Source organism: Tenrec ecaudatus, chromosome 3 (genome assembly GCF_050624435.1).
Source record: "Tenrec ecaudatus isolate mTenEca1 chromosome 3, mTenEca1.hap1, whole genome shotgun sequence".
NCBI classification, from domain to species: Eukaryota; Metazoa; Chordata; class Mammalia; order Afrosoricida; family Tenrecidae; genus Tenrec; species Tenrec ecaudatus.
Genome location: NC_134532.1, coordinates 209,121,594 through 209,149,133, shown reverse-complemented (window position 1 = coordinate 209,149,133; position 27,540 = coordinate 209,121,594). Strand labels below are relative to the sequence as shown.

The following is a 27,540-nucleotide window of genomic DNA, read 5'->3' as shown; positions in this document are numbered from 1 at the left end:
CGTTTCGGGCACATGAGTCACTCTGAGCTGACAGCAACCTGGCATTGGCTTTTTAGGAAATGGAAGAACATGCTGAACTCTACAAAGGAAACTCAGCAGTGGCAAACTTGGGGTGAGGAGGGTGGGAAGGGGGGAAGCAGTGTACTAGCGGGGAATGAAGGTGACATCTTCTCTTTAAGGGGAGCAGGCAGGAAGATGAAGGCACCAACAGGGAGGCCTGGCACCAAGAGCACTAAGATTCACGTCCCAGCAGGAAGTGGCAAATGGCCTGGCACTATCCCACCAGCGAGGTTTTCTGTGGGAGTTGCTGTGATTGGTACTGGGCATGGCCATTTCAGAGCCTAGAAATGCTGCCAAGTCCATTGCCAAGAAGGATCTCCTGTAATCCTCACTACAGCAAGATGAGGCCTGTACCCGCACGCCACAGCCACCGAGTCAATTCTGACCCCCAGTGATCCTCTAAAAGACAATAGAGCCGCCTCTGCCGAATTTCCAAGGCTGCATTCTTTATGGACACCTACCACCACATCCTTCTCCCGCGGCATGGCTACGGGGTTCCCCTGCCGACCTTGCCATTAGCAGCCAAACACTGAACGACTGTGCCACCTGGGTTCTTGGAGGGGAGTTCAATGGGGAGTCTTTTCCCACTGTGCGGATTGTGGGTTTTCTTGGCTAGTACATATCAAAGGCAGAGGCTGAAACATAGTTAATGATTCTAGATCCAGTGTCCTTTCTGTAACAAAAGCAGAGTCACACGGTGTGCTTTCACCATGTCTTGATCCAGCAGAACAAAGTCAACTGTTATCTTCATGTCCCATCCCACTCCCTCCCCAATGATCTCCACCCAAAATCAATTGTTGGCTTTATCCGGCACAGAAAACTAACATTAGAAACGTTGGATTGTATGAGCCCCTAATAAAATGTTTTTTAAAAAAAGAAGAAATGTTGGAAATGTTACAATGGAACAACCAATGGAACACAGGGCCATGTTGTCCACGTGTTATCCTATAACTGCCTTTATCCCGAGCAAACCACCTCACGGCAGTCACCGTATTGCATGAACGAGCAAAGGTATGTACCATCCTGACTCCCATTTTACAGCCATGAGAATCAAGACTCAGAAACACTGAGGACCACATCAAATGGCATGTATCCTAAAGCTAATGAAACGGATGAGCTGTCTCATTACGGGCCTTCTAGAGCACTGGGATGACTTTGAGGCCTATTTTTTCACTAACTGCTGTAAAATTTGAGAGAAGCCCTGGTGGTGTAGTGGATTACCTGGTGAGATGTTAACCACAAAGTCGGCAGTTCTAAACCACTGGACACTCCTTGCGGGGGGGAAATGAGGCTTTCTACTCCTGTAAAGATTTAGTCTCAGAATTCCAGGGGACCAGTTCTGCTCTGTCCTATAAGGTCCCTGTGAGTCAGTATAAACTCAATGGCAGTGAGTTTAGAGTTTACTTATTTTAAGTGGGTGCTCGTCTACACCCTTGGTTTCATTTTTCTTCCACTATAAGCTACCATGTCTGCCAGGGTCTGTCCGTCTTATCTCTAAAATAACTCACAAGAATGCAAACACCAGGCACTTTCTGAGGTCCCCCGGAAGGAGAGATTGGAAGGCATTCAGCTCAAAGAATCTAAGAACAGATTTTTGTCTAGCCTCTTGGTTCCATCTCCCAAACATAATCCAGGGAGTGAGCCAGCAGATAAAGCTGGATATTTATTTTTGTTTGTCACGTGGACAAGTGCTGCTTTGGGGCTCCGTCAGACACGCCGAGCTTGGTGTAGAGCACAGCGTAGTCGCTGAGTGGAACTCTCCCTCTCTCTCTGCCGCCCCTCGAGGTCCGGGACAACGCCTTGGCAGGTGAAGCAGGAAATCACTTATCAATCTGAAGCCTCCACGAGTTATGATTCTTCGCCACTGGCAGAGAGCAGTGGATGTCGAGCGAAGCCGCACATCTGTGCTCGCTGGAGTCAAAGATTCCAGCTGTGAGGAGAGCCTGGGAGCACCGTGAGTAAGCCCTGTTTCTCCAAATGAAGCAAGCTTCTTCATTCTCCCCAGGAGCGCTTTGGCTCACATGGGCTTGCTCCTCGGTCCTTCTAACAGGTTTGAAGGGTGATTACGGCCTGGGGCTTCATCAATAAAATATCTCCTGTGGGGTTCTGCTTCTGCTGAACAGAAAAGGGAAAGTGAGAGTCTTCAGAATTGGCTTTGCTCAAGGAAGGCTTGTTTGGAAAAGAGTGTCTCGCTTGCCAGCTGTGTCCTGCAGTCAGCGTGTAGCTATGGGAGTGTGTATGTAGTCTGGGTGTAGGCGTGTAGCTATGGGAGTGTGTATGTAGTCTGGATGTAGGCGTGTAGCTATGGGAGTGTGTATGTAGTCTGGATGTAGGCATGTAGTTATGGGAGAGTGTATGTAGTCTGAATGTAGGTGTGTAGCTATGGATCTCTTGCAAGGGGAGCTCAAGGCCGACACAGAGACTTGAGGGAGCAGACAGCAGTGGTTCATACCCTCCCTTGGGACCAAAGTATGTTCCCATTGAGTCTGTGCTGGCCTAATTCAAATTTAAGGCGCTTCCTTCATCGTGAATGACTGTAGGGTTTAATGGGAGGGAAACTGGACATTGAATTGGATAGGATGGATATTGTGGAGATGCCCTGCAATAGCATCGGTCCTGTGCTCAGCTTATGCTGGTTAAAGGCGATGCTTTATTGACTGTTGATTTTACTACAGCAATGTGCTCCTCGCTCCACATGCCTCTCAGCGAGAAGGCGGTTATCTCTATACATGCATATGAACATCTGAGCTCAGAGGCGGAAGACTTGCATGGTTGTCAGTTGCTGTCCTGTTGATTCTGACTCATAGGAACCTCAAGAACAGATAGGACGGCCCCCATAGGGTTGCCTGGACTGTCATCTTATGAGAGAAGACTGAGGGCGGGGAGCTGGGCTGTTGCTGTCGTTAGGTGCAATTGAGTCAGTCCTGAGCCATAGCAACTCTACACACAACAGAATGCAACACTACATGGTTGGGAGCCACCTCCATGATTGCTCCTGTGCTGGAGCCTATTGTTGCAGCCATGTGGACTGTGTCGGAGATGCTTATAGGAATGGGTGGCATCATTACACAAGTGATTCATTGTATTTGGGTACATGCATCTCTGTTAGAGGTATATTTTGTGCTTGTTGATTGGGAAGTAATGGAGAGACTCAAAGTTAATAGGAATGAAATGTTTTTATTTTGACTCACCTTTGCAAGGCTCTATTTCATGAGATCCTATTTCACGAGCTTCTACAGGAATGCAGGTGCCCTTTTCCTGTGTCCTTCATCCAGGGCACAGTAGCTAGAGAGAACATGTATCCCCAGTTCTCACACCCTCTCCTGTCCTCAGGCCAAGCACCTCCCAATGTCTCTGCATTAATAATCGCCAAAATAAATCCTGGACATTGCCAATCTCCCAGTTCCCTGGGAAGCACCCCAGAATGACAAGACCAACTGCTCCTCCCTTTTATCAGTGCTTGACTTCCTCTCTTCCCTTGGAGCCACTGTGGCTCCCTTTTCTGCATCCTGTGGCGAGGCTGTGCTCCTTCCTCAAACACAGCCAGTTGTCAGCACATCCGCAAGACACTTACCTAGGAGCACAGGAAGGGATCCAGGGAGCTGGATTTTTAAAAATCGTTTTATTAGGGCCCATACAACTCTTATCACAATCCATACATACATCAATTGTGTAAAGCACATTTGTACATCCATTGCCCTCATCATTCTCAAAACATTTGCTCTTCATCTAAGCCCCTGGCATCAGCTCCTCATCCCCCCCCCCTCCCAGCTCCCCTCTCCCTCATGAACCCTTGATAATTTATCATTTATTATTTTGTCATCTCTTGCCCTGTCCGATGTCTACCTTTACCCACTTTTCTGTTGTCTGTCCCACAGGGAGGAGGTTATATGGAGATCCTTGTAATTGGATCCCCCTTTCCAACCCACCCTCCTTCCAGCCTTCTGGTATCGCCACTCACACCACTGGTCCTGAAGGGATCATCTGTCCTGGATTCTCTGTGTTTCCAGGTCTTATCTGCACCAGTGTATATCGTCTGCTTTACCCAGATTTGTAAGGTAGAATTGGGATCATGATAGCGTGTGTGTGTGTGTGTGTGTGTGTGTGTGTGTGTGTGTGTGGTGGGTGGGACGGGGTGTAGAGGAAGCTTTTTGGAACTAGAGGAAAGTTATATGTTTCATCTTTGCTACATTGCAGCCTGACTGACTGTCTTCTCCCCGAAACCCTTCCATAAGGGGATGTCCAGTGGCCTACAAATGGGCTTTGGGTCTCTACCTGCACACTGCCCCCCTCATTCACAGTGATATGATTTTTTTGTTTTGATGATGCCTGATACCTAATCCCTTTGACACCTCATGATCACACCAGCTGGTGTGCTTTTTTGATGTGGGCTTTGTTGCTTCTGAGCTAGATGGCTGCTTGCTTATCTACAAGCTTTTAAGACCCCACACACTTTATCTTTTGATAGCCGGGCACCATCAGCTTTCTTTGCCATATTTTCTTATTCACCCGCTTTGTCTTAAGCGATTGTGTCAGGAAGGTGAGCATCATAGAATACTAGTTAATAGAACAAAGTATTCTTGCATTGAGGGAGTACTTGGGTGGAGGTCCAATGTCCATCTGCTACCATAATACTAAACCTATAAATAAATACACATAGATCTATTTCCCCATTCTCATATATAAATATATTCACATATGTACATGCCTTTATTTAGACCTCTATAAATGCCCTTTGCCTCCTAGCTTTTTCCACTATTTCCTTCGGCTTTCCTTTTGTCCCACTATCATGCTCAGTCTTCATTTGGGTTTCAGTAATTCCTCTTGGTTACATTACCCTTGATCACACCCTACCAGGCCTCCTATACCCTCCTCACCACCAATTTGTATCACTAGTTGTTCCCTTGTCCCTGGGTTTGTTAACACCAATACCTTCCCCCCCCCTCTCCCCCCTCCTACATGCCTCTGGAACTGTCGGCTCTGTTGTTTTCTCCTCCAGATTGTTCATCCAGCCTATCTTATTTAGACAGACCTGTGGAGATAATAACATGCACAAACACAAGACAGAGCAAAACCAAGCAACAATATACAATAAAACAACAACAAACTAATGACAAAAAACAACAACAAGAAAGAAAAGCTTGTAGTTAGTTCAAGGACTGTTTATTGGCCTTTAGGTGTGTTTTCCAGTCCAGTCTGTTAGGGCACCACGCCCTGGCCCCAAAGTCCACCTTTGGCATTCCTTGGGGACCTCACTGCTCTGTTCCCTTGCTCTCCTATTGCACCCAGGGGGCTGGATTTCGGTTACTGGGAATTTACAAGTGCCTATATCCCCATGGCATAGTGGTTGCAAGTTGGGCTGCTAACTGCTAGGTAAGCAGTTCAAAGTCACCAACCTTCCATGGGAGAAAGACAGGACTCTCTACTCCCCTAAAGAATTACAATCTCAAAAGCTTGCAGGGATAGGTCTACCTTGTTCTCTAGGACCGCTCTGGGTAACCATGACATGCTGGCAGTGAGTTTGGTTGTTTGGGTGGATAGAGTTGCTATGAGTTAGAATGGACTGTATAGCAGGGAGTTTGCTTCTTATTTCCTAAATTGCTGTTGGTTTGGCTGCCATCAGGTCAATCAGGACTCACGGCAATTCAATGTGGGCAGATGGATCTGTGTTCCCTGGGGTCGTCAAGGTCGAGATGTTTGGGAACCAGATCACCAGACCTGGCTCCTGGGATGATTCTGGGTGGGTTCAAACCGACAACTTTTCAGCTAATAATAGAGCACTTCACAGTTTGGATCAACTCAGGCCTCCATATCCTAAATAAATGTCCCTCCCACCCCTACCCCCACCAAAAAAACATTAAACAATTAATCTCTACGTTGAGTCTGAGATACTCTCTAAACTTTCTCCTTTACTTAATAAATACATCTTAAATGCCTGCAGGCGGAAGGCAATGGAAACCAAATGTGAGGCAACCCTTCCCTCTAGGAACAAAACCCCAAAGCCAAACACAAAAACCACACATGCTTGCCGAGCTGTAACCCAAGTGTCCTTGCGTTTTCATGAAACACAGTTGAGCTCCGGTGTCTGAGACATGCGGTGTCATCGGTCTTATACGAGAGGGAGGTGAGTGTGCAGAAATGAAAAGAAATTATCCAAATATGGGCAGCATGCAGTGAGCCACATGCTGGGCCTTCTGCTCAACAGGTCTCCAGGCTTTGGGAATCGAGGCAGAGCCATGGTTAGGAGCAGAGGCTCTGCAGCTGGCCACCTAATTCACATCTGTAGCCTCTCTCTAATCGTGGTGTGGTTACTTACCATTCAGTTCCTCGGTTTCGTACCCATCAAATACAGGTGATTAGAGCCAGGAACCTGTGAAGGTAATGAGTTAATATAAATAAAGGGTTCTTTGTTATTTTAGACACTTTTTAATATCTAAGAAAACTGAGCTCTGAGAAGATCAATAACTTGCCCACAGCAGCTCAGGCATCTTTATGGGAGCAGCCAGCTTCCTCTTTCTCCCAAAGTGTGGCTGGTCATTTCAAACTGATGACCTTGTGACTAGCAACCTAAAGCATAACCTACCACACCACCAGGGCTCCCCGACCTGAGTCCCACAGGGAAGAGCATATAGTCAAATAAACAGTTGGAAGAGACTCACTGGCAGTGCATTTGCTTTGGATTTGGTTTTGACATAAGTAGCCAGTTGCCATTAAGTCACAGTAGGACCGTGCTCCACAAGGCTTTCCGTGGCTGACTTTTTCTGAAGTAGAGAGATCAGCAAGTCTGTATTGCAATGTGCTTCTACATGATCTTGAATGATCAGCCTTTGCACCATCCAAGGACAACCATGGTCATTGCTGCCCCTTTGTTGGCAAATTGATTCCAGCTCAGAGAGACTAGAATTGCCCTGTTAGATTCCAAGGCTGTCAATCATTGCAGAAACAGACTACCACCAACTTGTCATTAACAGTTGCATGCTTAACTACTGTAACACATGGCACCTTTGCAATGGTAGTAAACCCACTGTCATTGAGTTGACTCTGGCTCGTAGTGACCCTACATAGGGTTTACAAGGCTATAAAGCAGTGGGAGTAGAAAGCCTCAGCATTCTCCAGAGGTCCTTACAATTAGCATCTCAAATCATAACCCGTTCCCCTACCAGATGATCATCCATCAGACCCTTACTCTGGTTTGGCACAGTGCATGGTTAATTAAGGCAGATACCTGGGTACCTGGTTAAGAAGTTCCCCCAAATGATTCCAGTGTGCTTCAAAGTTTGGCAAGCACAACCCTCAAAATGGTTGATGTTGAGTTGATTCCAATGCATGCTGACTGTGATAGGCAGGTTTATTGTGCCAACCTGGCCAAGAGGAACAGGTGGGATTAATCAGGTCTCAGTTTCATTGGAAGGCAAAGGCATAAATGACTCTACAAGATCTTCCCTCCTCTCTCTTACTCTTTGGTGATCAAACCAATGTGCTGCTACTTTAGTTAGTTTGCTGCTTTAGCTAGTTCTCTGCCTCAACCTGTTAGCTACCCTACCTGTGGGCCACGCCAAACTGTGAATTGTGTTGCTAGAGCTTGAGACTCCTTCAAGACCTGGCTTGCATGCTCCTAATGTGTACATCACTTGAACTTGAGGCTGGTGGATCCTGTCTCCTTGCATTGCTAAGTTTCTGAGCTACTAACTGTTGGTGTCCCACCCTGCTGTTTGCTGCCGGTGGGCAGACTCTGCCTTCCTTGCCTGAGAGAGGACTCCACTGTCTGCTTCCTTGACCTTGGACCCGGCAGCCCTCATGAGTTGAAGGACTTCTAGTACATTTGCTGTTCCACAGTGAGTTGAACTGAACCCTCTGTACTGCTGTGTAGACTGACTAGCTGTTGTATTCCTTCTCGCCGTATAAACCTATCCTGTTCTATATATATACCTATAAGTGTCCTGGTTTCATCTCTCTAGAGAACCCTGCCTAACAAAATGAGCTCATGTATAAAATAGAACTGATCTGTGGGATCTGTAATCTCTACAGAAGCACATCACTAGACCTTTTCTTGGGTTTGAATCAGCAACCTTGAAGTTTGCTGTAGAATGTAAACCACGCCATGCAGCAATCTTAGAAACCAACAGAAGAATGTCAAATGGACACTGGGGGTCATGGGAACTGAAGAAATGTCCAACTGAATCTATTGCCACAGAATCAATTCTAACCCATAGCAACACTGTAGAACACAGAATTCCACCCATTGCATTTCCATGGTGATACTCTCCGTGGAAACAGATGGCCACATTTTCCTCCCAGCAGAGTTGTTGATAGGTTCGACTCTCCAGCCTTCCCATTAGCAGTCAACCACTTTAACCATTGTGCCAATAAATAGTATTTCTTAGTAGGAACTTAGATGTCTCTAAATGAAATCTCAGATGGTGTGAACCCTGGAAATAATTTTCTGTGGAACCAAATATCAGGATTTGAAGCAATTTTAGTTCCAAATTTTGGTGCCATTACTTTCTAATTGCAGACCAATCCGCATGCTACTTACCTCTTAAACTACAACAGTTGAGTTGATTTTGACTCATAGCAACCCTACAGGACAGGGTAACTGCCCCTGTGGGTTTCTGATACTGTAACTATTTACAGGACTAGAAAATCTCGCCTTTGCCCCCAAGACCATGTAAAATAGCATCTGCGGGACGGAGTGGAATGATGAAAGCAAATGCAACGACATAAAGCCATCGTTGAGTCGTTAAACTAACCACGTGACACTGAAAAAGCCATAAAACCTCTCTTGGTCTCAATTTTATTGTCTATAAATACACAGGACTTCTTTTAGCCCTGAACTTCTACTCTGTCGTTTCTCTTCTTAGCACCATATACCAAAAGAAACAGGGATAAAAATGAACATCTCTGTACTAAATTGTACCACGGTTGTTGTTTTCATTCTTCCATCCCATTGCCTAAGTTAAAAAAAAAGAAAGAAAGAAATGTGCCTCCTCCTCAAAGATATAGAAGTAGGCCCTCAGACAGTGAAGGATAATTAATATTTGTTGTATAGCCCAAATCATCACAATTCCTAGGAATTACCCTGTTGGAAGAGACCAGAAGCACTGCACAGCAGATTTGGGAGATGAGCCGCGCAGTTTGACAATTGCTTCCTGTGTGGCTTCAAGTCTGAAATTGTACATATGTGAGTGGAGCCAGCATGAGGAACTGCCAGGAGTCAGCCGATCCAACTTCTATTACCCAAGAGTCATGTGGACAGCCTTTAAAAAAGCAATTCAGAGTCTGAAATATTTCCTTTCTTAAAAAGGTTCAGCAGGGCTTGCTGGAGTCTGAGGCGGAGTCTGTCCTAAGTGACATGAGAGAGATAGCGCGTACCAAAGTTGTCTTTGTCTTTCAATGAGCCAAAAAGCCATGCAACCGTAGATGGTATGGCACCACTCGAAGGGGGCACCAATGAGCAGTTTCTATTAACTCCTGCTGTTTCCATCACCAGCTGGGAGAGCTCATTCAGCAAGTGAGACAACAAATACTTTCATATTTAAGAGCCTCCATGTGCCAAGACCAGTGATTGTCAACCCTCCTAATGCCACGGCCCTTTAATACAATTCCTCTTTTTTTTTTTTTTTGGTTTTAAACATTTTATTAGGGGCTCATACAACTCTTATCACAGTCCATACATATACATACATCAATTGTATAAAGCACATCTGTACATTCTTTGTCCTAATCATTTTCTTTTCTTTCTTTTTTTTCCCTTTTCTTTTTTTACATTTTATTAGGGACTCATAAAACTCTTATCACAATCCATACATATATATACATCAATTGTATAAAGCACATCCATACATTCCCCGCCCCAATCATTCTCAAAGCATTTGCTCTCCACTTAAGCCCTTTGCATCAGGTCCTCTTTTTTTTCCCTCTCCCTCCCCGCTCCCCCCTCCCTCATGTGCCCTTTGTAATTTATACATCGTTATTTTGTCATATCTTGCTCTATCCGGAGTCTCCCTTCGCCCCCTTCTCTACCGTCCCTCTCCCAGGGAAGAGGTCACATGGGGATCCTTGTAATCAGTTCCCCCTTTCCAACCCACTCACCCTCCACTCTCCCAGCATCACCCCTCACACCCTTGGTCCTGAAGGTATCATCCACCCTGGATTCCCTGTGCCTCCAGCCCTCATATGTACCAGTGTACAACCTCTGCCCTATCCAGCCCTGCAAGGTAGAATTCGGATCATGGTAGTTGTGGGGAGGAAGCATCCAGGATCTGGGGGAAAGCTGTGCTCTTCGTCGGTACTACCTTGCACCCTGACTGACCCATCTCCTCTCCTATACCCCTCTATGAGGGGATCTCCATTTGGCCGACACTTGGGCCTTGGGTCTCCACTCTGCACTTCCCCCTTCATTCAATGTGGTATATATATATATATATATATATATATATATATATATATATATATATATATATATATATATACACACACACAATACAATTCCTCTTGTTGTGGTGACACCAACCATAAAATTATTTTCATTGCTACTTCATAACTGTAATTTTGCTACTGTTATGAATTGGGAGACCCCTGTGAAAGGGTCATTTGAGTTTGACCCCCAAAGAGGGCAAGACCCACAGATTGAGAACCACTGGTCAAGACAGAGTGTGTGATCTCACTCTGACTTGGGGAGAGAAAAGAAATGGAGAGAAGAAAGAATATATTTTGAGTACAGTGAAAGCAAAGAAGTCACAGTTGTCGTTTCATGTTGTGCCATACTGTGTTGAATTTAGAAAAGTTGCTCTCTCTCCTCCATTGAATGAGTTCCAACTCATAGTGACCCTAGAGAACTTCCCCTGTAGTCTTCTGGGACTGTAGATCTTTATGGGAGCAGAAAGCCTCATTTTTCTCCCACAGAGTGGAGCATGGTTTCAAACTGCTGACCTTGTGTTAGCCATCTGTGGTTAGCAGTATTAGGTCAGGTTGACTAGAGAAACAAATCCAGTGACACTCATATGTGTCTAAGAAAGAGCTATATATCAAGAAAGTGTCCCAGCCCAGTCCAACTCAAGTCTGTAAGACCATTACCAGTCCATAAGTTCCTCTCCAGACTCATGTAGCCACGTGCAATGATGCCGAATGCAGGGAGATCACAGGCCAGCGGGTGGAGAGCCATGTGGATTCAAGGTAGGTGGAAATATGCAGGGCTACAGCAGCTCTCAGGGGCATTGGCAGAGAGACCCAGTGAGCAGGAAGGCAAAGGGGAAGAGAGGAGATTCCTAGGGCCCTCCTTATGATGAGACACCAACCTAAGGAAGCACCATCAGGCTGTAACCTGACAGATTGTATTCTACCCTTACTCTTTGATACATCTTCAAGTTGACATAAAATCATCTAACTACCAGACAGCCCAACATTAATATTATGGAAAAGTTACCGGTATGTAAAAAGATGAGTGTCAGATGTCTGGACAGAATGCAGCTCGTAGTGTTTGCCAGGCACCCGTGCAAATAACTGTTGTTGCTACTGCTATTAGCCATTGAGTTAATTCCAATTTCAGGCTGAGCCAACGTGTGCACAGAATGACTCCTTGGGATTTTCGAGGTTAGGACCTAGCCTTAGCAGTCACCAGACCAGCCTTCTGAAGTGCCTCCGGATAAGTTCACACCATGAACCTTTCAGTCAGTAGTTGAGCACTTAGCCGTTTGCGCCACTCAGAAATGATCCAATTAGCTGCAGTGAGAATATTCTTGGCTGTAACTATAAGTCGGCTGTGTCATCAATTTTGCCACCATGGGGTTAACCTAAATTCCAGTACCAGAGCCTACAATGAGGATTTGTTTCACATGGCAACATGTAAATAGGGAGACCACACATTGTTCAGACTTAGTAGTATATGTTCATATCAGTGTTTTCAATTTTCCAGCACTGATCTGTTTGCTTAATTTATGAAACGTGACATCACTAAGAGCAATCATATTTTAAATTTTTTTTCATATTTTAAATTTTTATATTGAACATAGTGTCTGTATTAAGGTGGATTCTATAAAGAAGCAAACCTAGTGAAGCTTATATATGTATGTATGTATATAGAAAGAAGTTTATATCAAGAAATGGCTCCAGCTTCCTGGCCCACCAAGCCCTGAGGATGATGTTCCTACACAGAGCAGCCAATGCACAGAAAGAACCATGGGCTGGCCCCACTATGAGAAACAATGTCCCTCACTGACCATAGCACTACCAGGGACAATACTGGATTCACAGTGAGGGAATTGTGCCCAATCTTACCCGATCACACCGAGATGAAACACTAAGGGGGGGCAAAAGAACAGCAAGGGGAGCAGAGCAACGAAGACCCCAAGGAATACCAAAAATAGACTTTGGGGCCAAGGTGTGCCACCCCATCAGATTCTACAGGAAAGCACTCCATAAGGCCAACAAACAGACCTTAAACTATTTGTAGGCTTTTCTTTTTGTTGTTTTTGTTTTATTTTCTTTTGTTGATTTGTTTTGCTCTGTCTTGTTTTTTGTGCATATTACTATCTCTGCATGTCTATCTAGATAAAATAGGTGGGATAAACAATCCAGAGGAGAAAACAACAGGACCTACAGTTCCAGGGAAACACAGGAATGGGGAGATGGAGGAAAGGAAGGGTGGTATCAACAAACCCAGGGACAAGGAAACAACAAGTGATCCAAACTTGATGGGGAGGAGGTATAGGATGTCTGGCGGGACTTGATTCAGGGCAATGTAGCCGACAGGAATTACTGAAACCTGAATGAAGGCTGGATATGAGAGTGAGACAAGAAGAAAGTAAAAGGAAATAAAAGACAGAAGTAGGAGGCAAAGGTCATTTATAGAGGTCTAAATACAGGCAGGCACACATGTAAATATATTTATGTATAACAATAGGGGAAAAAAACAATAGGGAAATAGATCTATGTACATATATTTATATGTTAAGTTGTAAGATAGCAGGCAGACACTGGGCCTCTATTCAAATACTCCCTCAAGGCAAGAATACTTTGTTCTAATAATCTGTCATTCCATTATGCTTACCCTCCTGACATGATCGCTAATGAAAAAATGGGTGCATAAGCAAATGTGGTGAAGAAAGCTGATGGTGTCCAGCTATCAAAAGATATAGCATCTGAGGTCTTAAAGACTTTAAGATAAGCAAGCAGCCATTTAGGAGAAGCAACAAAGCCCACTTGGAAGAAGCATACCAGTCTATGTGATCACAAGAGGTCGATGGGATCAGGTCTCAGGCATCAAAGACCCAGAACCAAAAATCATATCAATGTGAATGAGGGGGAGGGCAGAGTGGAAACCCAAAGCCCATCTGTTCATAATTGGACATCCCCTTACAGAAGGGTCACAAGGAAGAGATGAGCCAGCCAGGGTGCAGTATACCACCAATGAAACATACAACTTTCCTCTAGTTCTTTAATGCTTTCTCCTCCCCTATACCATCATCACCCCAATTCTACCTTACAAATCTGGCTAGATCAGAGCATGTGCAAGTATACAGATATGAGCTGGAAACACAGGGAATCTAGGACAGATAAACCCCTCAGGACCAATAATGAGAGTATCCATACCAGACGCATAAGAGGAAGATGGGGAGAGTTAAGGAGAACTGATCACAACGATCTACCTATAACCCCCTCCAAGAGGATAGACAACAGAAAAGTAAGTGAAGGGAGACATTGGCCAGTGTAAGACATGAAAAAATATTAATAATTTATATATTATCAAGGGTTCATGAGGGAAGGAGGGGGGAAATGATAAGCTGATACCAAGGGCTCAAGTAGAAATAAAATGTTTTGAGAATGAGGATGGCAACAAATGTACAAATATGCTTGACACAATGGATGGGTGTATGGATTGTGATAAGAGTCATATGAGCCCCCAATAAAATGATAAAAAGAAATGGTTCCAACAGTTGTAGAAGACAGTAAGTGCAGTCTCATTCCCTTCTGTGGGTCAGCTGGTAAGCTGGAAGCTTCTTCTGATTCATAACTGCAGCAGATGACAAACCAGGAAGCAGGAAGCCACAGACTGGTGGATGCAAAGCCAAACCCAAGGCTGTCCGAATGCTGATGACTCCTGGATTCAGCAGGCAATATGAACCTGAAGTCAATGAAACACATGGAGGGTTCAGATCCAGCAGAAGTAAATCTTGGCCATGGAGTCAGCTTAGAAAGGATCAGGCCACATTGCTGAAGAGTCTTTTTTCCAATTTCATCAAGGCTGGAATGTAATCAAGGGGCCTACATTCCAGCACAGATGCTGGCTGCTTTCACAGTTGATAAAGTCCTATTAGATCCCATCATGGGGTGGATTGCATTGTCTTCGATTACATCCTGGGGGATTACAGCCAACCTACTGAGAACCAAGTGCCCAGTTCCTGGAGAAGGATATCATGCTTGGTAAAGTAGAGGGGTAGCAAAACAAATAGATGGCCTTTGACAAGATGGACTGACACAGTGGCTGCAACCGTGGGCTCAAACATAACAATTGTGAGGATGTTACAGGATCACGGAGTAGTACTTCATTCTTGCACATAGGGTCACAGTTAGCTGGAATCAATGGCACCTCACAACGGACACAGCTGAGAACCATGACCTCGCCAAGTTGACACCACACTGTTAACAATCACAGTGTCCAAAGTTAAGACACAAGGATGAGGTTAGGAAAATGGAGCTAACGAATCCATCGCAGAAAATAGTTTGGGGGGTGGGGAGAGCTAATCCAGTGATACTCTTCTGGGCTCTGCAGTGGTTGCACCCAGACAAAAACGGTCAGAGAGTAGGATGTCAGGGAACTACAGCTGAGTACCCATTTTTATTGCAAGTAATTTCCCCAACATCCACAGTGACACAAGCAGCTAACACATTCATCTGCTAATTGAAAGCGTGGTGTCCAGAAAAGAAAGCCTGGAGATCTATTTCTAAAAAAAAGAAATAAAATCACCCAGCCATTGAAAACCCTACAGAGTACGGTCCCATTTTCATACACAGGGGATGAGGGAGAAACTTTGAGTCAGAACAGAATCTAAGGCAACTGTTTGTTTGCTTTTTAATCATTTTATTTGGGGCCATGTAACTCTTATCACAATCCATCCATCCATCCATTGTGACAAGCACATTTGTACCTTTGTTGCCATCATGGTTCTCAAAACATTTGCTTTCTACTTGAGCCCTTGGTATCAGCTCCTCATTTTTTCCATTTCCTCCCCGCTGCCTCCGCCCTCATGAACCCTTGACAATCTACGAATTATTACTATTTTGTCATATCTCACCAGAATGCTTATGCTAAGTTCCATCAAGTTTACTGCAACTCGTAACAATACCATGTGACAGGACAGAGCCTGGTGGAGCCTCTGGGAGGATACAAACGGTCACCCTTTCCGTTAGTTGATGAGTGTTGTCGTATAGCTAGTTCTCGGTGTACAGATGGAACCAGGGGTCTGGTGAAATAGCACAGACCTCACCAACTAGCTAAGGGAAAAGCTACAACGTTGCCCTGTGACTGTGTAGCTCCATAGCCCTGCACCTTTGTTATTTTATTGTTCTGCTTTAAAAAAAATAATAGGTTGCTCTTTTTTTTTTACTTTATTCCTCACATGCAATAAAGATTCAATGTAAGCAAAAGAAGTATTTATTGAAAGTTTTTAAATGTTGAAATGGCCTCTTGGGGGAAGAAGCGGAGAGAGTATCTTCTTTGGAGGTCTATTAAAACCAGAGCTATGTCATTATCCATGTCTGGTATATGACTTCAGTATGGTACTCCCCCAAGGTTAAAAGATAGACGCTGATTCCCCAAGTGCTTTTCTTGGCTTTCTTATGAAGACCATATCTATTTCATATGAGGTGTGTTAGTCTGGGTAGACTAGAGAAACACATTCATAAACACGCATATGTATATAAGGGAGAAGTTTATATACAAGAGGAATTAAACATTGAGAAAACATCCCAATCCAGTCCAGTCCAAGGCCATAGTCTGATATTAGCCCATATCTGATATCAAAATACAAAGTCCTCTTGAGGCTCTCAAAACACATGCAATGACACTGAATGCAGAAGATCGCAGGCCAGTGGGTAGAAAGTCTTTGGATCCAGTGTCATTGGAAACATCTCAGCACTGGCAGGGGTCTCTCTGTGGCATTTCCAGCTTCCAAGGTCTGGTTGTGTCCATGTGGCTTGTCTTCCGCAATGTCTCCCAGGGAGTAGCAGAGAGAGAGAGGTGTCTTCCGCCTCCTAAGAGGAAGTATCAGATTTTGCAGAATTCTCAGGAGACGGTCACACCCACAGAAGTCTCATTGGCTGTCTCCAGATTGACACCCTAGACTCCACCCCTACACTCTTAATCCTTAATTGACACCAGATTAGGTGACTACCACATGAGACAAAATGGTGGTGATGTGTTGAATCCTGCCATCCTGTTTAACTCCTCACCCCATGCCGTTTTCTGTGGTTGAAATGATGTCCTTGGTGTCTGCACTGGCCACAGGTACTGGATCACAGTCTCTGCTGGCTGTTCCCCCCAGCAAAGGAGAGGACCCCACTCCCTATCAGTTTGTGTCCCACGAAACGAACTCCACTCCATTGACCTGGCCTGGTTTCCTAGTGCTGCCAAAGCCACAAGTGGGGCGCTTAAAAGAATAGAGAGGTACACCCTCACAGTTCTGGAGAGTAGAAGCCAAAGTGGGGGTCTCATCAATGTCACCTCTTTCCAGAGTGCTCTCTCCCAGGTCCTGGTGACCGCTGGCCACCCTTGCCATTCCTTTTCCTGTAGCTGAACCTCTGATGGCATCTGTCTTTCTCCTCCCTCTCTGGAAGATGTGTCTCTGTGTGTTCTGCTCTTTCAAGGATGTGCCTTAGATGTGATTAGGTGTAGGACTCACCCTACTCTGGTATGCTCTCCCTAGCATGACAAAAGAAAACGCTTATTTCCAAACAGTGTCCTATGTACAAGGATAGATTTAGGACTCAGCGCATGTGGGGGAGGTGGAGGGAGCATCATTGAGCCCTAATAGAATGTAATGTCTCATTTGATGGTTATACGTACAATGCTTCAGAAAAGGAAGTGAGACAAAAGTGGCATAAAAGTGGAACTGTGTGAGAAAACGTCTTTTAAAATTCTGGCTTTTATGAGTGTCAGTTCGTAGTTCTATATTAGCCCATGGTTCTGTTCACAAAAAAAAGGGGCATATACATTGATGTTGTTGTTGTGGGCAGTCAATTGAATTCCAACTCCTAGCAACTCTGGGGGACAAGGTAGAACTGCCCCCATAGAGCCTCCTGGGCTGAAGTCTGAGAGCAGATGTCCAGGCTTATTTACTTATAGAAGTTAGTGGGTTTGAGAAACGATCTTTTGGTTAGCAGCAGAGATAGGGGCAGTGTTCTACTTGTATTATGGCAGAGCATTGGACAAACTTGATTTGGGTATCACATCAAAGTTTCCATCCAAGCTCTATGCCTAATTGGGTGCCAGCTATTTCTCCGGGCTTCATTTTCTTGATGTGTAAAATAGTTACCCGTTAGAGTTGCTTCAGAAATAAACAGGCTCACAACAGACCTTCAGCCGATGAGAGTTTTTCTCTCTTTGGAGTCACACCTTTTATGATTCAGCCAGTGTATAAACCTCCGTGAAACCGAATTCAGTCCATGCTGACAGTTGAAGATTCAACCACAATGGCAAGATCCTCAAATAAATCCACGGAATGGAATTGCCTTTCTCCATCAGGGCATGCCAAGTTTCTTTCCTTTGGGGCTTCATCACATTATCTTAGCAAACCAGACAAAACTGCCTAAGTGAGTTTGCTTTCCAAGTTGCCTCACGCACTTCAAAGTGCCATCTGTTTGTGACTGGTGACAAAACAGAGTCAACAGAGCCTGTTGGTGACATTTTAAAAAGTGACTTCAGTGTTTATCACTGAGGGATATAATTGCTAGAATTTGTGCAATATGTTCTGTGTTGTTGGGATGTGAAATGAAGCTTTCATAAAGGCTCTCAGCTGCTTGAAGACATTTTCTTCATCTTAACCCATGATGCCAGGTTTTAAATTGGGTTTCTTCCCATGTTAATTATCTCCTCGTCTCACACCAGACTTTCCAGTCAAAGATGGATGCTTGAGGTAAAACTGAGGAGCTGATGCCAGGGGCTTAGGTGGAGAGCAAACATTTTGAGAATGATGAGGGCAGTAAATGTACAAATGTGCCTTACACAATTGATGTATGAATGTATGTATGGATTGTGATAAGAGCTGTATGAGCCCCTAATAAAACGATAAAAAAGAAGAGCTGATACAACAAGGACTCAAGTTGAAATATACAACAAGGACTCAAGTTGAAATAAAATGTTTTGAGAATGATGATTGGAACAAATGTACAAATGTACTTCACACAATGGATGGATGGCTGGATTGTGATAAGAGTTGTATGAACCCTCAATAAAATGATTTTTTAAAAATAAAAACAAAGATGGATGCTTGAAGCTTATCACCTCACAGTCATCCTCACATTTAAATGCAGAAATAGAGCAAATTATATATATATAATTTGCTCTATTTCTGTGTATATATATATATATATATATAAAACATGGATCCACATAGATTAGCTCGATTACTCAACATCTCATCTCTACCCCATGGTACAGCAAAGGGCATGGGTGGCAACTAGATACAATACCACGCCTTGAGTTCTTGCTCAGGTATGAAGTCTGTAACCTTCAGCAAGCCATATAACCTTATCTTCTGTCCTTTTTACCTAGAAAAGCAAAATGAACCTACTGGTCCCATGCATTCTCAGAGGGCTGACATTGAGATTATTGAGAGAATGTTCTGGAAGTACTGTTGAAAGGCAATGCATGGGGTCATCAAGCCTGTGCTGGCATGATCTAGTGTACAACAACATTCTGTACTCACATCTGATTTCATGACGTCTTGCTATAACCAAGCTTTCTTCTTTGTGCTTTCTTCAGTATCCTCTTTCTTGCTTTTTCCTCTGGATTTGGACAATTCTACCTGGGTTCTAATGGATTTTAGCTGCTCAGCTTACACTGGACTCAAGTAGAACTTTGAGAACTACGGTGTGTTTGGCGCAAGCCATGGTATCTTCAGTCACCTCATATGCATGTGAACGCTAGACAATGAAAAAGAAAAACTGAAGAAGAATTGATGCATTTGAATTATTGTGTGGGTGAAATTATTGAAAGTACTGTGGACTTCCAGAAGAACTAAATAAATCTTTCTTGAAAGAAGCACAACAAGTCCTCCTGAGAAGCAAGGTTGGCAAGTCGATGTCTTTTGTGTTTATGTCATGTTATCAGGAGAGCCCGGTCCCGGAAAAGGATATCTTGCCTGGTTAAGCGGAGGGTCAGCAAGAGGAGGAAGACTCGGTGGATGGACTTTCATAGCAATCACCACAATGAGCTCAAAGGTGGCCTCTGTTGTGAGATTGATTTGGGACCATATCATGGTTTCTGCTGTTGTACAAAGGGTCACTCAGAGATGGGAGTGACAATGGTGCCTGACAACAAACAACAGTGGACTAAATCTCTAGCTCTCTATAGACTGACCACCTTTTCTCAGCCCAATTGCATCCAGATTCACCTCCTATTTATGAAGCTACATTTATGAAACCCCGTTGGTATGGGGTTGACTCCAACTCAAGACTACCCCATTTGGCCCAGGGATGAACTATGTTCCACAAGGTATTCGATGACTGACTTTGTGGAAGCAGATTGCCAGGTCTTTCCTTCTATGCAATTTGGGGTTTACTAGCCCTTCAGTCCGTAAATGAGCATGTTTACTATGAGCACCAGCAAAGGCTCCGTTGGTATGTTTTGTTGTTGATGTCAGGTGTAATCAAGTTGGCCTTGACTCCTAACAATCCTATGTACAGCAGAACAAAACACTGCTCAGTCCTCCTCCATCCTCACGATTGTTATCATGGTTGAGCTCATGGTTGCTGTTGCAGCCACTGGATCAATCCAGCACCTCCAGAGTCACTGTCTTTTTCATAGACCTTCCACTTTACCAATCATGGCATCCTTTTCCAGGGACTGGTTCTCCAGTTCTCCAAATTATATATCCAAAGCTTGTGAGACCAAGTCTCACCATCCTCACTTCAAGGAGCCTTTTGGTTGTACTTCTTTTAATACAGATGCAGTTGTTCTTCTGGAAGTCCGTAGTACTTTCAATGTCCTTCACCATAATCAAAATGCATCCATTCTTCTGGGTTCAGAGATGCCTGGTGGTAGGAGTAGGATCAAAGGAGTCGCGTTGAGACAAGGTGGTTTAGAATGTATGAGTTGAGGGTAAGTGACCAATAGGAAAATTTTAAGACAGCAAAGAATGACAGAAGGGGACTGGGCCAGGTAATCTAGGAAAGGCCAAAAGGGTGAGATCAAAGCAGTCACCCAGCGAGAGCGGTTGGTCTTGTACAAGCTTGGGCCCTTAGCCTAAGGTAGCACAGTAGCAAAGGAGGGTGCATAAGCATGCGGATACAATAGTAGCAGGGACTTGAGATGGAAGCAGGAGTCAAGAAATCAAATGATGTATTGCACTGGGAAAATCTGGTTCAAAGGATCTCTTGAAAGTTTTTTGTTTTCTTTTTTAAAGCAAAGATGTCACTTTCATGACTCAGGTGCTCCTGATCCAAGCCCTAATCCCTTTAATCCCCTCAGAGCCGTGCAAAAACTTGATCATGAAAAAGGGATACAGAAGAAGAATGGGCGCCCTTGAAAGGCGGTGCTGGGGGAGAATATTGAATTTATTGGGACTGCCAGAAAAAACAAATCCGTTTTAAGCAAAAGGCAGCCAGAATGCCCTTCAGAACTGAGGTTGGCAAGACTTCTCCTTGCTTACCTTAGGCACATCGTTAGGAAAGATCAGTCACTAGATTGGCTAATGGATGTCCAACAAAGAGGGGAGGCTCTCTAGGAGACCAGGATGGACACAGTAGCTTCAACAATGGGCACAAACCTACCAAGTCTTGTGCAGATGGCACAGGACTGGGAAATGTTTCATTCTGTTGTGTGATAAGGTCACCAAGAATCCGAGACAACACAGTGGCCACTGACAAGGGAGTGGAAGGCTCATAATGGCACTTCTGACAGCGAGATGATGGCGAGCTGGTCACACTTGTGCTGAGAGCGCCCAGCAGGTGCTTGCCATGAGAAAGCACTAGAAACAATTATACTCGCTTCTTCCCCTGGACTGCAGTTTATAACAAGTATGTGGCTCCAAAGATCTCATCGAAAAATAGCCCCCATGACAACATCTGTGTATTTTGTGCTGGAAGTGAAACAGCTGAGCCTCCCTGAAATGTTTACATTCCACCTTGAACTGTATTGACCTCTGAAAACTCATCGCGGTATGGGAAATGACTTGACTCAAGAGCACGCCGGCCCAGAAGCCCTCTGACCTCACATCTCCTCTTTCGGGGACGCAGAAGTCTAGTGCATGCTCTGGAACCTCACCAGCTAAGAGGTATGTGTGCAGGAAGAAAGCTCAACTCCGGAGCTTTCATATCCAGTGTGGGGAAAATGCTTCCAGACAGACAAATGAGGAAGAGGAGGATCATCTAAAACACAGACCACGTGCATATGTGACCTTTGAAGATTTCATAAGCATCAGCTTTCTGGAACCAAATCAGGTTCCTGGCTTCCAAATGTTCAATTAAACTGTCTTCCTTGATTCTGTGAAAGCAGGCGGGCTGCCCTGTAGAGGGTTGGTGCTTAGACTGAAGGACTTTCCAGACAGACCACAGCAGGAAGGGAGTGGTCCCTTGTTGGGAGACCCCTCACCCTACCTTCCTGCCAAATGCTAAACATTTAAACCCATTGACCTCCGGTCTCATAGGGACCTTACAGGATAGAGCAGACAGAATTGCCCCACAGGGCTGCCAAGTCTGCAAATCTTCACAGAAGACTGCCCCACCTTGTTGCTCTAAGAGCCGCAGGTGCATCTGAACCACTGGCCTTTCGGTGAGCCCTACCCCTGTGCCACCAGGATGGCTTCGGAGCAGCACATTGGGAATTAAGTGAGCCCAAATGTAGCAACATTAGAATTTCAGGGCTGGTAAGAGAAGATTTCTTTCTTTTTTTTCTTTTCTTTATTTTAATTGTTTTATTAGGGGCTCATACAACTCTTATCACAATCCACGCATGCATCCATTGTGTAAAGCATATTTGTACATTCATTGCCCTCATCATGCTCAAAACATTTGCTCTCCATCTAAGCTCCTGGCAGCAGCTCCTCATTTTTCCCTTCCCTTGCCTCTCCCTCCTCCCTCCTGAACCCTTGATAAGTTATAAATTATTGTTTGTGACCTCCTCCCTGGGGGACGGACAAGAGTAGAGTTCTTTTACAAGAATAAGAGTTAGGATCTTGGGAATTCCTGGAGGTCTCGCCTCCTTTCTTCCTCAATCCATTGTAAGTAGGTTCTGATCCCGTCGGCTGTTCTTGCAGAAATTCTGGTCATCCACAAGACCATCGCAGTGATAAAGCCCACCCAGCTACCACCAAAATGATGCCAACTCACGGCAGCACCACGGGCGTCAAAGTAAAACTTGCCAATGGCTACTTTTTCAGAAGTCAATCACCAGAATTTTCTTTCCAGGTGTTTCTGGGTGGCCTCAGCCAGATTTCCCAGCCTTTGGGTCAGCCACCGAACCTATCAACCATATGTGCCACTGGGAGAAATCAAGAGTCATAATGGGAGTCAGGATGAGAGGGTGCGATAGTGATGAAGTGTTTGTCACTATTTGAGAAACTGAGGACACAGCTGGGACCAAAATAGACCAATGCCTTGTGCCCCTGGCTTGACACCCCTGTAGCAGAGTAGAGAGATAAACAACCAAGATACAAAGATGTGAATATAATGAGGTGAGGAGGGTCATTGAAGAAGAAGGGAGCAGATTAGGGGAAACAATGTGGACACGTGGGTCAGGGTTCACAGAAGGCTGGGGATTACAGAATGCTGACATGTGAGCAGAGAATTGCAGGTAAAGAGGTATGAAGCACACCTGGGTGTGGGGGTAGAGCCTTCTTGGCTGAAGAAGTTACAAGTAGGGGAGCGCAAGGACATCACTGGAAAGGACAGAGCAAAAAGGAGACAAGAGGCCAGAAGTATTGGGCAACCAGGTCGTCTAAGGTTTGCCATAGCTTTGAGCTTTATTCTGAGGGAGATAGGAAGCCATGGCAGGCTTTTAACGCTGAGAGTGATTGACAGGTTCTGACGTAGACCCAGAATGTGCTAATATGGAGAGTTATTTGGAAAACTGGCTGCCATGTGGGGTGGATTGATCATTCCCCAGTCTTTGGTAGGTTTACCACGTGGAACACTTGATACAGAACTGGAAGTCTTAAAAAACAAACAAACATCAAGTTGGATGCCAACTACCTTCCAGTTCATAGCTTGCATTAGGTGGCTCTGCTTAAAGACAGAGAAGTCACCATGCGGCACGGAAATAAGATGCCATTCGTTCCACGACAGCCCGTTCTATGTGTGCCATTTCATTTTCACAGGCAGAAAGTGCATGTTGTTAGTAGGCGCCATCAAGTTAGCGCTGACTTATCGTGGCCCCGTGGACAACAGAACAAAATATTGCCCCGTCTTTCGCCATCTCCATGATTGTTGCTAAGTTTGAGCTCATTGTTTTGGCTGGACCATCCATCTAAGCTGAAATGTCAGACTGTTGTGGTGAAACCCAGACCTGGAAGGCATAGGAGACAGCTATGTGTTTGCCGGTCTCTCCTGGCAATTGGAAGGCTATCCTCTAGAGGGCAAGGAGCACATGTGGGATCCAGCCCAACACACCAGCGCTCTGGGGACCGTGTAGAAAGAAACTAGATCATTGAAGACTTGGATATGAGAAAGCACGAGTCTCAGCCAGTATCCGCCCAGCAATCTAGCTTTTATGAATTTACTTCACCCCATAATACACGTGCCTGCTAGGTGCCAGGAACTGTCCCAGATGCTCAGCATTCAGCAGCAGAGTACACACACACAAGCACCTGCCCTCATTCTAGTAGCGGAAATAAAAATAAGTAGAATGTAGGCGGTTGGTGCAGTTAGGTGCTGCCGAGTCAGTGCTGACTCTCGCCACACCGTGCAAGATGTGGCTCAATCCTGAGCCAGCCTCACCATCGCTATGTTGGAGCCAGTTGTTGCAGTCACCATGACAGTCTGTCTTGCGACGGTCTTCCTCTTTTTTGTGGCCCTGCTACCTCACCCAGCATGATGTCCTTTTTCATGGACTGGTCTCTCCTGATAACGTGTCCAAAGTCCCTGAGATGAAGCCTCGCCTTCCTTGCTTCTAAGGAGTATACTGGTTGTACTTCTTCCAAGACACGTTTGCTTGTTCGTCTGGTAGTCCATGGACTTGTCGATACTCTTCCTCAGCAGCGTGGTTCAAAACCATCCGTCCTTCCATCTGCTTTACACATGCATAGGAGACCATGGAAAATATCATGACTTGGATCAGGTATACCTTAGTCCTCAAAGTGACTTTAGGTGGTTTTGTGCAGCAGATTGACCCCAGGCATTTTGTCATTTGCTTTCTTGATTGCTGCTTCTTTACGCATTGACTGTGGATCCAAGTAAGAAAGTCCCAGGCAATGCCAATTATTTCCCCCTTTATTGTGTTATCTATTGACCGAATGGGGAGGATTTTGATTTTGTTTGGATTGAGTTGCAATCCAGACTGAGAGCTCTAACCTTTAATCTTCATCAGCAAATTCTTCAAGTTCTCTTCGCTTTCAGCAAGCAAGGCAGATCAGCTGCAGGTTGTTTATAAGTCTTCTTTCAATCCTGGTGCTGTTCCTCTTCATGTAGTCAAACTTCCTGGAATACTTTCTCAGCACACAGATAGAATACATTTACTGAGGGGATACACCCCTAATGCATACATTTCCTGATTTTAAACCACGAACTATTTCTTTCTTCTGATGGGATGACTGCCTCTTGGCCATGTACAGAGTCTGGAATTCCCATTCTCCTCAAAGTTATCCATTGATGATTCACACAGCTGAGTTATTTTGAATAGTCAATAAAGCACAAACATCTTTGTGGCAGTCTCTGCCATCAATCGTGATCCGTGTGATATCAGCAATGATATCCCTTGTTCTATGTCCTCTTCTGAATCCTGCTTAAGATTTCAGCAGTTCTCTGTCAGTGTACTGCTTCAAGTTGGATCTTGAAATTTTACCTGTATATGATATCATTGATATTGTTCTATGATTCTCACATTCTGTTGGGTCATCTTAATTTGGAATGGGTAAAATATAGTTCTTTTCCAGGAGGTTGGTGAGATATCTGTCTCCCAAAATTTCCTGACATAGACTAATGGGTGTTTCTAGTGCGTCCTCAGCTTGTTGGAAAATTTCCGTTGGTGTTCTGTCAATTCCTGGTGCCTTTAATTGCTTATTTATGGCTAATGCCTTCAGTGAAACTTGGACTCTTTTCCTCAGTGCCATCAGTTTTTGGTCATATCTACCTCTTCTAATGGTTGAACGTCAACCAGTTTTTTTTGGTACAGTGACTGGGTTCATTCCTTTTATCTTCTGAAGCATCCTGCATCATCAGCAACTTGCTCTGAGCTAGTGCATAGAGCGGCATCCCCTGGGAATGTTCTCTCTGGTCACAGTGAATTTGTTCATAAAAGCAGTTTCACTCAAACCTCGTTTTTTATGATGGCCCATTTAAGAGAACATGGAGCAGCTGTGAAATTTTGTTTCCTGCTTGGGAAAAATGCTGCAGAAACTGTTGTGATGTTTAACATAGCTTGCAAGGATAGCGGTATGGGGGAAATGTAGATGGATGACAAACCTCATTCTGGACGTTGATCAACAGATGAAAATGTCGACAAAATTCATGCATTTGTGCTAGAAGAACAGTGATAGACCATTGAAGAGATGGGAACATTATCTGGACTATCTTGGGACTTGGCTCGGTGAATTTTAATGGAAGATTTTGGAATCAGATGAGGCCTTGTGAAATTTGTGCCTCGGGTTCTGACTGACCAGGAAAAGAGAACGTCAAGTGGAAACATGCTGTGCTTTGAAAGAACAGCTCCAAAGTGACCCAGCCTTTTTTTCTCAAGGTCATTACTGGTAAGGGGACATAGTGTTGTTATTACAGCTCCCAAAGCAAACATCAATCAAGCCAGTGGAGGACACCATCCTCACCTCATCAAAAAGAAAAAAAAAACTCATCAAGTGAAATCAAAGGTCAAGAAGATGTTTTATTGTTGTTTGTTTTGGGTTTTTTTTTTTATATGAGAGGGATAGTGCATTTGGAGTTCATTGCACCAGATCAGATAATTAATCAAGTTTTTTATTTAAAAGTTCTGAAAAGATTGTTCAACAGTGTGTGACAAAAAAGGCCTGATTTGTGGGAAATGGAGGACTGGTTTTGCCATTACAATGCACCTGTTCACACAGTCATCTCAGTGTGCCAGTTTTTGGGAAAACACATGCCTCTCTTGACCCCCACACCTTACTCACTGTCCTGACTCCATGGGACTTCATTTTGTTTCCAAGAATGAAGAGGGACATGAAAGGACAGTGATTTGATTGCCTAGAAGAGGTGAAGAATAAAAAAATGAGGAAGGTTCTGTTAGCCTTCCAAACAGATGAGTTTGAAAAATGCTTCCAAGAATGGAATCACAGATTTGACAAGTGTATTAAGTGTAATGGAGAGTACTTTTAAGGTGATAAGGTTTTTTGTAAAAAAAAAAAAAAAAAACCAAAAAAAACAACCCTTAAATATATAGCTTTGAAAAGAAATCTGTTTGGGGGGGGGGTACCCCCTCATATGTTTGAGTCATTTGTTGTGATTATTGTGTGAACCAGCCCATGGAGCGCTTCTGTTTTTGCTGCCCCTTCACTTTACCAAACTTGATGTTAGTCTTTCCTGCTGTTATGGCCAAAGTGAGCGTGCCCAAATCTCAATGCCGTCTCTCCTAAGGAGCATTATGGTTTTATTTCTAGTAAGACTAATGCGTTCTGATATTTGAAGTGTCCCAACTGTGGTGTGGGAGGCCAATATTGAATATACTCTGCACTGCCAAGAAGCCCTGGGGACAATGTTGAATAACGACTGCTAACCCCGAGATCAGCGGATCAAGCCCAGCAGCTGCTCCATGACAGAAAAGGAGGCTATCCGCTCCCGTCAAGTTACAAGCCTTGGAAACCATGTCCAGGTCACTCTCAGTCAGGAGCACTCAATGATGGTGGGTTTGGTTTGGGTGGACTTCCCAAATAACGATCCCATCAGTCTTTAAAGAGGCACTGTCCACAGCAGTTGAGCCCAGGCAGTTCGAATCCTACTGTCGGTAGTGACCATTCCAATCTGCTGCCTTATGGCCTTGGACCAGTCCTTTCATATCTCTGAGCCTCAATGTCTTCCCTCCTGAGTGGAAATGAGAACAGAAACATAAGTCCTTAGACAGACTGTATGGCATAACCTCTGTGA

General features: G+C 44.5%; 1 protein-coding gene across 1 annotated transcript in view; it reads left to right on the top strand.

Annotated features, from left to right (window-relative positions):
* The first annotated feature begins 1,804 nt into the window (after positions 1 to 1,804).
* The window catches only part of C1QTNF7 (C1q and TNF related 7), a 104,867-nt gene continuing 79,131 nt past the window's right edge, over positions 1,805 to 27,540 (top strand). The window contains exon 1 of the mRNA XM_075545024.1: positions 1,805 to 2,014. Coding sequence (XP_075401139.1) covers positions 1,942 to 2,014 — 73 coding nt within the window. The 5' untranslated portion in view covers positions 1,805 to 1,941. The remainder of the gene's footprint in view (positions 2,015 to 27,540) is intronic.